Source organism: Caretta caretta, chromosome 1, assembly GCF_965140235.1.
Source record: "Caretta caretta isolate rCarCar2 chromosome 1, rCarCar1.hap1, whole genome shotgun sequence".
In the NCBI taxonomy this organism is placed as follows: Eukaryota; Metazoa; Chordata; order Testudines; family Cheloniidae; genus Caretta; species Caretta caretta.
In genome coordinates this window covers 188,124,091-188,137,315 of record NC_134206.1, presented here as the reverse complement: position 1 = coordinate 188,137,315, position 13,225 = coordinate 188,124,091, and the positions used below count along the sequence as shown (strand labels likewise).

The 13,225-nt window shown below is 44.1% G+C and overlaps 1 protein-coding gene and 1 long non-coding RNA gene across 3 annotated transcripts in view; one reads left to right on the top strand and one right to left on the bottom strand.

Annotated features, from left to right (window-relative positions):
- Positions 1–2,103: 2,103 nt before the first annotated feature.
- The window catches only part of RCSD1 (RCSD domain containing 1), a 43,220-nt gene continuing 32,098 nt past the window's right edge, over positions 2,104–13,225 (bottom strand). The window contains exons 2-7 of one of the 2 annotated variants that reach the window (XM_048869814.2): positions 11,518–11,625; positions 8,548–8,637; positions 7,328–7,399; positions 5,648–5,851; positions 3,851–4,548; positions 2,104–2,568 (exon numbers count right to left, since the gene is read on the bottom strand). In XM_048869814.2, coding sequence (XP_048725771.1) covers positions 2,544–2,568; positions 3,851–4,548; positions 5,648–5,851; positions 7,328–7,399; positions 8,548–8,637; positions 11,518–11,625 — 1,197 coding nt within the window. In that variant the 3' untranslated portion in view covers positions 2,104–2,543. Of the gene's footprint in view, positions 2,569–2,594; positions 2,761–3,850; positions 4,549–5,647; positions 5,852–7,327; positions 7,400–8,547; positions 8,638–11,517; positions 11,626–13,225 lie in introns of those variants that run through there. The other variant, XM_048869823.2, reaches the window with a different exon arrangement.
- The window catches only part of LOC125644988 (uncharacterized), a 43,588-nt gene continuing 34,831 nt past the window's right edge, over positions 4,469–13,225 (top strand). Inside the window, exons 1-2 of the long non-coding RNA XR_007359160.2 lie at positions 4,469–4,558; positions 5,456–5,665. This is a non-coding gene — a long non-coding RNA (uncharacterized LOC125644988). The remainder of the gene's footprint in view (positions 4,559–5,455; positions 5,666–13,225) is intronic.

Genomic DNA, 13,225 nt, shown 5'->3' with positions numbered 1-13,225 from the left:
CTTTATTCGTACCATGGAATCTTTAATGGCTACACAGGTAGGATTTGTGTTTTTAAGATCTCATCCTGAAGACCTTCACATAGTGAACTTTAAGAGGATGAATAGTTAAGTCAGAGCTATCAGTACTGGGACCTAGCTCCAGGGAGTCCACAAATTTCAAACTTGATGGTTTAACACTACACTATCCACTTGTTGTAATCCCACCCTCATTCTGCCTGCTGCTACCAGCTCTACCCATCCTGGTTTGGGCTTCTGCAGCTCCCCAGGAAGAAACACTTATTTTTCTTTTCAACTCCACTGTTTTATTTCCTCTGTTTTTCCATTATATTTTCAAGATGAGGGGGACAAATTCCACCCTCTTGACCAGCACACACATTCTCTAAACATGCACACGCATATATACAGTAATGGACAATCACACACGTCCAGATACATCAGCTGAGAAAAGAAGTGTTATTGTGATGCCTGCAGCCTGGCCTGGGATACAAGTCCAAGCAAGCCGATTGAAACATATTTCAAAGGTGATGACACTTGCTGACATGGCTCAGAGAGGGTGTGAGGGTTGCATATACTGAGAAACCTCTTCTAGGTACAAATGGCAACACCAGTCACTTTTCACTGGTTTTGAATGAACAATACCTTAGTGCTTTCATCTGGGAGGATGGGAGGCAGGACACATTAAGTAGAACATAAATCCATTTGTCTTTTATGACTTTAGTACGGGTAAAAGGTGACACATAGGATATTATTTATTTGTATAGCTGTAGTGCCTAGGAGCTCCAGTCATGGTTTAGGATCCCATTGTGGTAGGCTCTGTACAAACACAGAACAGAATGACCCTCTGCCTCATAGATCTCCATCCACAGAGCAGGTGCAGCAGAGCCAGGTTCCATCACTCTCAGCCTTGCCAGTGTGTCTAACCCCTGTCCTGGTGCAACTGCTTCAAAGATGAAAGGGAGTTCAGTCTCCACGGCCATTTCAGACTTTGGCCTCTTCAGTGATACTGTCGGGTCAGGGGCGGTGTTGGGTGTCAGATAATGTGCTGGTGGTTTTAGTGAGGGGGACACCTGTCCGTCAGGAATGGGATTGTGATACTCCCCCAAACCCATTTCATGTAGACTAATCAATAGCTAATGCAATCTGGAGGTAAATGGCTCCATAGCCCAACCACAACTAGTCCCCTGAGCCAGCTAGTCCTTTGAAAGTTTTAACAGAACCCTAAATGCCAGCTCCAAGCACTTATATGGCCTCATCACCATAGTATCTGAGTACTTCTGCTGTTATCCAGTCCTTTCAAACACTCCTTCTAAATGCTCTAAGGCAGTGGTTCTCAAACTTTTTATATTGGCAAACTCCTTCATACAGCAAGCCTCTGAGTGGGACCCCCCCTTATAAATTAAAAAACACAGGATTTTATATTTAACACTCTTTTAAATTCTGGAGCAGGGTTGGGGATGGAGCTGGGCTGGCAGGGCTCGGGCTGCCAACCCTGTGCATGGCTGACAGCTCGTGACCCCCTTGTAATAACCTTGCGACCCTCTGAGGGGGTCACGACCCCCAGTTTGAGAACCCCCACTCTAAGGAGAGAACCTGGCTCCTTAAAATAATTTTTTCATGGGATGATAGTTCACCAGTTCAAATTTAGCCTAGGCAATAGGCGAACCACGGCCATTGGGAGTTGTGGGTGGCTGTGCAAATGTAAACAAATGGTCTGGCGGCCTGCCAGCAGATTACCCTAACAGGCCACAGGTTGCCCACCACTGCCATAGTAAGTGAAACTCAATCATACATAGGCTGTTCACTAGCTTACATGAAATGTATAGGTTATTTCAGTCCAGTTTGCAGTAAACAAGTGTCCATTTCACAAAAAAATTAAAAGTGATTCTAACTGGCCACTTGTTGGCAGTCTCAGTAGAGTCCAAAGACTGAAGATGTCATGACAACTGACTTACTTGCAAGGATCAAGTGTAACAGTTGAACACAGTGGTGGAGTAGTATGAGGAAAGCTTGCACTATTACTTCCCATGCTGTAAGTGTTCTGTGGATATGGTACTTCAGTTGCTACTTCTCACCAGCACGAAAAAAACCACACACAAAAAATCCTATAGAAAAATAATCTTTAGCTGTTAGGTGTTTCATATACAGATTTGCCAGCCCAACACTAGTCCAAGTAGATATTCATCAAAGATGCTGTATAAACCATTTTAAAATGATCTTCTCCAGATTTAGGATTCACATTGTCTGCCATACAGCATATATATGTGTAGAGAGAAAATCATTTTTCCCTACTTTTAAAAACTTCATTTACTTACATTTGAAAACTGAAAATATTTCAAAGGAAGCTATTTAAAAAGGCAAAACTTATATATGTCCAAAACTGATAAACTGCATCAAAGTCCAACATGGGGGAGCAAACAAAATTTGGAACTCTGCTGTAATGGTGAACAGTGGGCCCAGAAATGGTGGTGTTTGTCATGCCCAAGCTACTGTGCATCAGGTCTCCAGACATAGCCATGAAGTTGCTCAATATACCCCAAGAAAAGTCAGCCAGTACATCCTTTTTGAACCCTGCAGCAAAAAAAAAAAAAAAAGTCTTAATTCCAGTCTCTCCTTCCCATTGCTACAGAATGTTATGGGTAAGAGCAGTGGACATCTTTGATGTTATTAATATTCTGCTGCTCTATTGCAAGGGAGAGTCCTCCAGTAGCTGCACCTTAATTGGACGCTTTGGCTTCTCTTCACATTAAAGTCTCCTGTGTCCTGATTGGGTTCAGCATTTTGAGAGAGAAAGAATGATAGAAGACAGTAAGGAAAGTTATAAAAATAAACATATGTTACAATTTTATATTGATAGGAGTCGCTAGGAAAGTCTGGAATCTGAGTGTCTTTTTGGCCATCTTTTATAATTGGGTTATGGTTTTCCTGCTATAAATTTGAAAGACAGCTGCAGCCAGACCACTCCAGACTGATTTCCTCTGTTCTCACCAGCTAAGCTGGGTCAGACTTGGATTGAAGACAGGGAATCAATTTTTTTCAGTTTTTAAACTTTCCTATCCAAATTCATTCTGGATCTTTTCTCCCTACAACATGCCCTTTAAGACACAGATTTGAGCCCTCCAAACTCAGATAGTTCAGTAAGAAAGCAGGACAGGGGGAAATGCAGAGGGTCCCATGTTGCTGGGGTGACTTTTCATCAATGTAACTCTGTAATAGCTAGTGTGCAGGTGGCACCACTGCCCTCTTGGATGGAATGGGAGACCTGTTTAGGTGTGTGGGATTATGTTGGTCACCAGTGGTTAAAGGCCAGGTACGATGAGTGTAAACCCTAATATAGCTAGTGGAAATTCTCCTTTACCTCAAGTGGTAGAGGCCTGTGTTTTCTGATTTAGAAGGAACAAGTTTGTGTGGTTCAGTGGGTGACCACGAAATTGGTATGCTTGCACCACAATTAGGGCTGACAGTGCCAAGAAGAGATTTGAAAATGTCCCTTTTAATCAGACAGTTTAATCTAAATGGTCTCAGGGTGAAAAATGCTTTTTGCCACATGTACTTTCAAAATACTGGGCAGCTGAGCAAAGTGTCAAAGGTCAGCATTTCTTTCTCTTTTTCACCTACCATCCCTTTCACTGTCATGCCAGCCTGGGGAGCTGAGCCTTTTAATTGTCTGTATTAGATGCTCTGATATTGAAGTTGATTTGTACTGGGATTTAACAAGCACCAGAGGGAAATGGTAACACTGACACTCTGGCACAAGTGCCTTTTTATTTTTAAGGCAAAACGCTTGTGAGAACCTCTGGTATTTCATGAGTAATTACCATGGTGGCATCTCTCATCTCTGCTTCATACTTACTCTGTGCCCGGTTCTTGCATTGGCAGCACACTGTGATGCTCACTGGCAGTTCCTGTGTCTGCTGCTGGCTGCGACATCCCCATCTTCAGGGACTTTTCCTGGGTGTCTGATGTTTCCTGTGTGTCTTTGCCCTCACTGTTTTCTTCCTTTTTCACCTCTTTATTTTCTTTGTTCCTTTTTTCCTGTTCAGAGGCATTGCCACCCTCCCTTTCCCCCAGGGTGCTCCCTTCCTTATTCTCTGGGGTGTTCTGGCACAACTTCTTATCCTTATCTCCCATGGTACTTGGGCATGGCTTCTCCTCTGGCGTGCTCTGGGATGACTTCCTCTCTTCCTCCCCTGGAGGGCTCTGGCACGGCTTCTCCTTATCTCCTGTGCTGCTCTTGCGTGGTTTCACTGCTTCTATTTCTTTTTCTCTCTCCTCTTTGTTTTCTGTCCTGCTGGACCCTCTCCCTGAGGGTGGCTTTTCATTGGATCCTATCTGTTTCTGCATCAGTTTACTTCCTGTTTCACACACAAGTGACTGTGACTCCTCTTTCTGACTCTTAGGCACGAATACCTCATCACCATCCTCTTCTTTGACCCCATTTTCTTGAGATGATCCAGTCGCCCTTAAATCTTCACCATCTCCGGAGTCTGACTGGGACTTTCGGAATTTCCTGGAAGGGGGTCTGCGCTTCAGTGATCCCCGTGTCCGCACCTAAGAACAGGTAAAGCTGAGATGGAAGAATTTAAATAAACCACACCAGTGTACAGTGTCAGCCCAGAAACTTAGGGTGAATGACTTTGATGCTTAGCTGGTGACTCAAGACACCGGTTCTCCTTCTCATTGACACTTTGAATAAGTAGTGAGAGATCATTACCCCATTTAAACTGTGGCTCTCTCTCCAATTTACATTATCAAATCTGAAAACATTAAGTTTGACTACAAGGACACTAGACTTGATATATAGTTACTTATGAGTGAGGAATTACTTTGGAAACCTCTGCCATTTTATTTTGGGCACTGGGGTGATGAGAAAGGATAGAGAAGTTTTACTTCTCAGTAATCTGAGGACCAATGGTGAAATCAAGCAGTCCAGATTCTCTCCCCATTGTTGCCAATTCATCTGAGTCCTAATCTGCAGAAGCCCCTGCTATTCTGGTATGTCTTGGGCCTCCCAACTTCTCCCAGTTGAAGGCTGTTTTGGCAGCTAGCCTGCAAACTAAGAACTGCACCTAACTGCATAAACTGGAGAAGTTAACCAGCTGCCTTCTTCTTTAATCCAGAATTGTGGTTTACAGAGACTACAGTTCCCAGTAGTCAATACAGCCTGTCCTGCTCAGATCTAGGTTAAGTGTTGTATGATTGGCTCTCCATGGGCTATGCCTCTGTATTAAAGGGGTGGGCATGGAACACACTGCAGAATTTCAAGGTTTATTGGACTTGCAAGCTGCCATATTAATATACTAACGCACTGCACTACTAAGCGTTGGTCATTAATTTTGACATAATGTTGTTTGAAAAGCTGTGATCAGTCCAGCTCATGTTGAGTTGAAGCAGGTGAGTCATGCCACTTCATCACCTGAAGCCAGCTGGAATCTGGACTATGGAACTCTGTTTGCAGGCAGGCAAAAGAGGGAGTCCCATGGATCACAGTGAGAGGGAATTTCAAAACAGATGCAGCGATCTCCTCATTTGGCTGCAAACACACCCTGTGAAGACTGAATTGGAGGGTAAGACAACTGTTCCACTTCCACTCCAAGCAGTAAACTGGCTTTGGCTTCCTGTGTTGGAGAAGGCCTGGAAGACACTATACCTTGTTATAAAACTTCAGGTGAGTGCCCTCTGGTGGTTGATCAAAACTGACTGGTGTCTCATCCGATTCACTGGAATGGGACTGGATGCCGGGGCTACTGGGAGTTGAAGGGGGAGTGCTAAAGGGAGATGGTATGACTTTCAGACCTGGGCTTTTTGGAGATGTACCTGGCACCAGGGCAGCTGGAGCAAATGCCAGATTGGCCTACAAAAAAAAACAAACAAGAAGTCATTATAATAAACCTCCCCTCAGATTTAATATCATGATTTTTGGTGTTATTCTACCTGCCACCCAAATTCCCCCTGTCAGAGGTGAAGTGGACTGAAACAACATACTGTATGGTAATAACAGGTTTCAGAGTTGCAGTCGTGTTAGTCTGTATCCGCAAAAAGAACAGGAGCACTTGTGGCACTTTAGAGACTAACACCTTTATTTGAGCATAAGCTTTTGTGAGCTACAGCTCACTTCATCGGATGTAGCTTACGAAAGCTTATGCTCAAATAAATTTGTTAGTCTCTAAGGTGCGAAAAGTACTCCTTGTCTTTTTGTATGGTAATATGATCACACAGTGACCACGTGGGGGAGCCTTTCCCCTTAACAAACATGATAGCCTCCCAGCTGACATAAGAGATATAGCTCCTGGTTTTGTGTTTCTCCTGGTGATATTGTCAACAAACAATTCTATGTGGAGAATTTCTGGATGGACAATTGCCCTTCCCGAACAGCTGGATCTCAGGACCATTCCTGTGTCATCTGCAGTATTAGGGATTTTCCAGTGTCCCAGCCAAGTGAATATGTCTCTCATAGCTTTGCACAGGAGAGGCTGTGAACAGAGCAGTCAATAACAACAAGGAACTTTAAATCATTCTGTGTTTGCCAGATAGCACCTGAAGTTTGCAGCTGTGGGCACTGTGGGCACTCTCAGGCCCTTCAAATGATCACTAAATTTAACAAGAGAATACCATTGAAATAACTGGGTATGCTTTGTGATGGGGCTCCCACTTCTGGAATCCCATTGAACAGTGCTATTTAGTTCGGATAGTTGAGTGTTCTTGACTTGAGCACAACACTGCCATGAACAGGATGCTATTATTTGGGCAGTGCTAGGAGGAAGCTCACAATACCAGGCGTGCCAGCTGGCATTAGCAGGGCGTTATGTGAAGAGACTCACATATTGTTAGTTGTCCTAACTGGCATAAACCAGCTACTGAGAGATACAGGGGAGTAGTAAATGCTGGGTAAGCTGTTGAGTTCCTTGGGAAATATAAAAGAAACGTGAGAAGCTTTTAGGGTATGTCTACACTTCAACTGGGAGGGTGCTTCGGGCAGACAGACGTGCTAGCTCTGCTTGACCTACTGTACTAACAATAGCAGTGTGGTCACACTGGCATGGGTGGTGACTTGGGCTAGTTGCCCAATACAATCCCACCCAACCCCCTGGGTGCATACTTGGGTGGCTAGCTCAAGCAGCAGCCTGTGCCGCTATGGCCACACTGCTATTTTTAGCTTTCTAGCTCAAACAGAGCTAGTACTCGTCTTTCTACTCATGCTGGGAAGTACCTTCCTAGCTGTTGTGTAGACGTATCCTCAGGGATACAAATATAGGAGCCATGTTAAAAGGCTAATCAATTTAATTCCCTGAGAGTTACAACAGCCATGTTGAAAGCATCCAGCACCTACCTGCAGTTTTTCAATCAGGGGAGAGCTTTTCACCTTGACCCTGGGAAGGGGACAAGCATTTGGAGACTGCTTCTGTAAACAAACAGGAAAAGACCAAAATAAACTAGACGAAGAAAAGAAAAGTTCTGACGCCTGAACCGGTCCAGATTGATCCTGAGAAGTGAGAGATGGAAGAAGAGGAAGGAAAGTGAAGAATCTGTCACTGAAGCCTATGGCGGGATCTTTACAAAGGAGTCTGTTCTTCCCTTTCCCACTATTCTCACCTCGTCTGCTGTCCAGCCATTAAGTCTATGATAAAGAGGAATTAGATCACACAGGACTGAGGAAGGGGAGAGCACTGTACAGAGTAATATCACTCTGCTGTGAGGAAGATCATCAAAAGAAGGTAGCCAAGCCCTCTACATGATCCTCCCTTTCTCCTCCCACCACCCAAACAGTGCCCTCTTTTGAGAGAAAATGGGATTCTGTCTCTTCTGACTAGTATATCCATATTAGGGATTGTGTAATGGTTAGTCCCTGAAGACTAGGGGTCAGTACCCCAGGGTTTTAGTCTTGGCTGTGCCACTGCATGGCTTTGGGCAAGATATTTAGCCTCTCTGTGGTGCGGTTTCCTCATCAGTAAAATGGAGATAAAACTGACGTACCTCATAGAGGGTTGCAAGGCTTTAATGTTTGTAAAGTGTTTTATGAACTATTCCTCTTGCATATCTGAAGAGAAATGTTTGGCACTGGATAAATTACACACTCATTCACCCTTTCAACTGTGAATCTAGAAGGAGGGAAGAATCCAAGAGCAAATTATTACTTAATATTTATGTTGCAGTAGTGCCTAAAGGCCACAACCAGGTTGGACTCCATTTTGCTGTATAAACAACATATGACAGTCCCTTCCCTAAAGAGCTTAAGATGTGAGGATGGAGCTGGTATGGGAAAATCAGGTGGATCCTGTGGAGATGTGGTGCCACAGAAGGAGAAACCTCACAAGCAGAACTGGAACATGTACGTGTGTCTGCACCAGTAAGGAGGCAGCAAGGAGCAGAGTATGTGTGGGGTATTTCTGTGGATGGATAGGGGAAGTGTTCTCTGCTTTAGAGCTTATCGTTTATGTTTCACTATCAGAGGATCCCTCTGGTAGGCCCACATTCACATGCCTTTTAGGGAATCAGACGGAATAAGACCCAGCAAAAAGGAAGCTCTTTCCTTATTGCATTGGTACTCACCGGCTCCCCACTGTGGCCCAGCTCCAACTTTTGGGTGTGTAGGGGAAGGGAGCATGGTGGTTTCCTCCGGGTTGGTTTATTAGCTGGTATCTGAAGATAAAGACAGCCATTTGAGTGACAAAGGAAGAGCAAGGAGGTTACATTCAAGCACCAGAAGGCAGCCTCCAGTGTTGTGTGTCTGCAGAAGGCCCAACAGAAAGCATTGTGGGGGTGGAGATGTCTCCAAGAGCAGCCACATCCTTGGAGATGCTCTAACAAGTATTCCATTGGAAACCCCACAGTAGAAGGTCTTGTAAAGTTTGTTTTCTTTCCTGTCTCTGCTAATCACTAAGTTTTCATCTTTTGAACGGGCCTCAGCTTCCTGCTTCATTCATTCACTGAGCTCACTATCCTACGTGTGGTACCAGGGGCTGAAGGGCAGCTCAGAGTTCTGAACATGGCCCACAGCCTTGCTAATCTTTCAAATGAAGGTGCAGCTCACAGAGACTACAGGTCCCAAGTTGCGATGTTTAACAAGTGACTCAGAAAGCAGGTTTGTCCAGAGAGAAGGGACAGCACTTTTTTATTAACTGCACAAACACTCCTCTCAGTCTGAACCTACACAGGCTCCTGGGAGGATCTAGCTTACCCCTGGTATGAGGAGAGGCTTAGCACAGACATCAGCGCAGTCTCTCCAAAAATCCATCTCATTTGCACAGTCATGCCCCTGCAAGTAACCTGAAACTTATACCAGTGTGGAAAGCTCCAACTTGATTTGAATTGTGTATGTTTCTATGTTGGAGATGAGAGAAACTGAAATTTCCTCTATTTTATGCCAATTTCTATGACCTTCTGGCAAGTTACCAATATGCTCTGTGGTGCAATATTTGGTGACTTTTGTCATAATTTTTACCCCCTTAATGTCCAGAAATCTGGAAAGTTACAAACATCAGATTGTGGCAAACTCCATCTTTGAAGAGTTGGCCACTTTAGAGAGCTTGTCTGGAGTGACAAACTTGGGCACCATGGCTTTATGAGGTTTATACTGTTAACTGGTGATGTTGTGTCAGCAGATAGCAATGCAGTATCATTGTGTGAAGCAATGTAATCAAGCTGTGACCATGTCATCCCATCAACATAATATCATCCTGACACATCACAATCTTGGTATGCAGTATCATCCTATGCTGTGGAAACGTCATCGTATCACAACATTATGATACCACATTGTGAGGCAGTGATATTTTGTGGGCATCCATTAATGTCCTGTATGCTAAGTTTGCAGGACATAGCTCACCATGCTGATATCAGGATGACCACAAAGATAGTGAGGTTGGGCAACCATGATTATTACGTCACTCACCAGGATTGTGATATGCTGAAATGATTTTTGTTTTTGACATGTGTGTTTGTGATGGTAGTAGGGGACTCGCTCGGTCACTGAAAGCGGATCAGCGGCCATGAGTCCTTTGACTTTCCCTGCCTCCTCAGAGGATTAAAGCCATTTGGGGCCTAGACTCATCACAGTCTTGGGTACCGTTACTGCTTAAGTTCTTTCGGTCACCCCTACCCTGGTTTCCTAGACTTCTCTTTCGGTCCCCCTTACCAAGAGAGGTTTTTCCTTCCTGCTTCCCAACAGACTCAGTTTCTCACTGACTCATTGCTGCATCTAGGCCTCAGCAAAGCAGGCCTGGATTACAAGGATTCAGTTATTCTACCTTAATCCGCCCTTATACCTTGTAGAAGAGGAAGGAAAGACAAGGCTGCTCTGACTGGGATGCTTTCGGGTGATAAACGACAGCATATTGGGGCTAGTAAAATGTCCAGTGTCCTCAATTACATTGAGTCAATCCAGCTGCTAGCAGAACATGAGTCCTGTCTAATGTAATATTCCAACAACCTGCACCAGTTTTCCTGCTGTGCCAATCTATGCTGTCTAACCCATCAATAAACCATTGCTTGAACTCTAATGGGTCCTATTTATTACTCCTGAGTTCAGTCATACTGTAGCCCCCGTACATGAAATTAAAACTGCATAATCTTTGAGATAGTTTTTTGTTTGGCTGCAGACAGTTGATCTAGCTATCTTCATTTGTTTAAATCCCACTGAACGCCAACTTCTTGCTTTTAGGGGAGGAGGGGAATCCTGATAGCAGTATGTGCTGGTCCTCACTGGAAACATTTGTGAGATGCATGCCTTGCATATAATAGTTTTGTTTGTTTTTAATCTAACAGTTACTGAGTTAATTGGGTCTCAGTGTGTATACACACGGACTAAACTGCAGTTTGTGTGTCTGCTGTGCTGTGACTGGATAGTATTGCTTAGGATCAAATAAAGAGGGACAAAACTTTGTTCACTATTTCTGAGCCCTGGACAGCTGATTCAGAGCTTTACAGAAGATTGCTAAGGAACCTATCACCGTTATTTGTTATTATTATTATTATTATTGATGGAGAGCTGCTAGTGAGATGCATACTGGCTTCTAAGCTGCTTAGTTTGTTGTTCAGCCTCACTATTTAGAATCTCATTTCTGTTTCATAAATATCAAAACATTTGAGTAAGAAAAGCTAGTTGGGTGCTTTCTAATTAATCAGTAGCCAAAAAGGCCCAGTGCTGAGCTATACATGTGCACCTTGCTTTGATGCCAGCTACCATTGGGGAACTCATGGATGTCTTAGCAGGCTTTTCAGTGTCCCTAAAGCACAAACATCCTGCCACTGGCTAACAAACTTCTTTTAGTAGCAGCTGGAATAGGTATGCAAGAATGTCTACATGTAAATTTAGAATGTATAGCGTATACTGTGCATGAGATTGTTGTGTGTTCTACTACAGTTTGCGAAGCACAATGGGATCATTCAAGATAAAAGTTGCTATCCAAAACTCAAGCCATTATTTTAATGCTTGGATCACCCAGTCTCCCCACCTTCATTGGCCAGGGATGAGTCTCCCATTTCTCCATTTTTGTTATCTGTGCCTGAATTGCTCCTTACCTCCTTTCCAGAAATGGTGGCTGCTTGCTCCTTGAACTTTCCTGCCAGCTGAGCCACAGATAGGGATGCTGACTTCTCCACCTCTGGATTGGTCTCTGCTGGTCTGCCCTGACAAATCAGAAACAAGATAGTATGTGCCCAGGTCTCACAGATATGGAAAGTTGGAAGGTTGAAAAGTAGACAGGTTATTTATTACTGAGTGCAAGAGTAACTGAGGGCTCAGAGCATTGCTGCCAGATGTGAGTACCTTGTCTAGGAAGAAACCATCCCTGAAAATAGGACCTGTTAATATCTTAAAGTATACAAGGTTATTAGTAAGGCCTGAATGGCTCAGGGACTTGATAGTGTAGCAGGGAACTTTTCATCTCTAACAGAAGATGCTGTCTCCAGTTCTCCACTTCAGTGGAAAGAAATTAAATGAGATATTTCTACCCACATCGTCCCGGTCACCATCTGTCTCCAGCAGCAAGTAGAACTGGGCAATAGCAAGTAGAACTGGGCAGAACGTCTTTTTTGTGGTGTGGCGGTGATGGAAGGCCTCTCACAACCAGATTTCCCCCTTTCCAATGACTCTTCTGCAAGGAGACTGGGCTTTGAGAAGCCTTCCCTCACAAAGCCTGTGTTCTGCTTGGGGAATGTGTAAGGGTGACTGGGGTGTTACTCTCTGCCCTTTCCCAGTATCTCACCTCTGCAAAGAGATATCAGGCTGTAGGAGCTTAGGTAAATATGCTCCCCCCCATACCCATTCTGTACTTTGCTGGGAACTGGGGAATTGGATCATGTGATTCTGCCCATCCCTAGGCAGTGTTCCCTCTGCCACAGCCCAATGGCCCATGTCACCTCATATATTGTTGTTTTGTCATTTTTATCATGTGACACTGGTGAAAAGCCTTATAATAAGGTGTCCATGGAAACCAAACTTGCTAAGCTCCATTGGTTAGCATCCATAAAAAAAAAAAAAACTGGGGAAATTGCGAATACCGCATTGACTGGCTTGTCTTGAGCCTTTTCTTCAGAACCTCATAAAATCCAGACAACAGGGAGTTTTCCCAGTTGCAGCCCACTCATTAGAGAACCTCATACTTCTGCATCCCCGCAGCACCAGTGTTAGTGTTTGACCTGTACCACTTCCTTCTCCACACTTCTATTGATTAGTCTGAAAAGTCCCACCAGAAGCTGGTTTTAGGCCAACACACATTTTCCACAACAGCAGGAACCCCCAAGATTCTTCCCTTTTCGCTTGACTCCGTTTGGAAGGAATTGTGGGTTAAGACAGTGGAACTGCGCCTTTGGCTTAGCTGGTAGGCAGAGGGCGCTCTCAGTATGCCAAGGCAGCCCAAAGATGGGACTTTGGCCGTTGTAATACAGTGGGGCATGCTGAAAGAAATAGCAGTGGAAACTTAAAAGGTCCTAGACAAAGAGTGAATCGATGGGGTTATACTGAGAATTAGCCTGAGTCTCACTTCAGTTTCGGATCAAGTTCTTGGCTAAAACTTTGAGATGCAGCACAGTGTGGTTAAGGACCACCTTACTCTTTCCTCATCAGTACAATGGAGATAAAACTGACCCACCTCACAGAGGGTTGCAAGGCTTTAACATTTGTAAAGTGATTTATGAACTATTTTAGGGCATGCAGTGCATTCTTCTGACTGTAAGTCTAAGGAGCAACCACTCTTCTATACATTATTTTTTTCCTGACATGGCATGG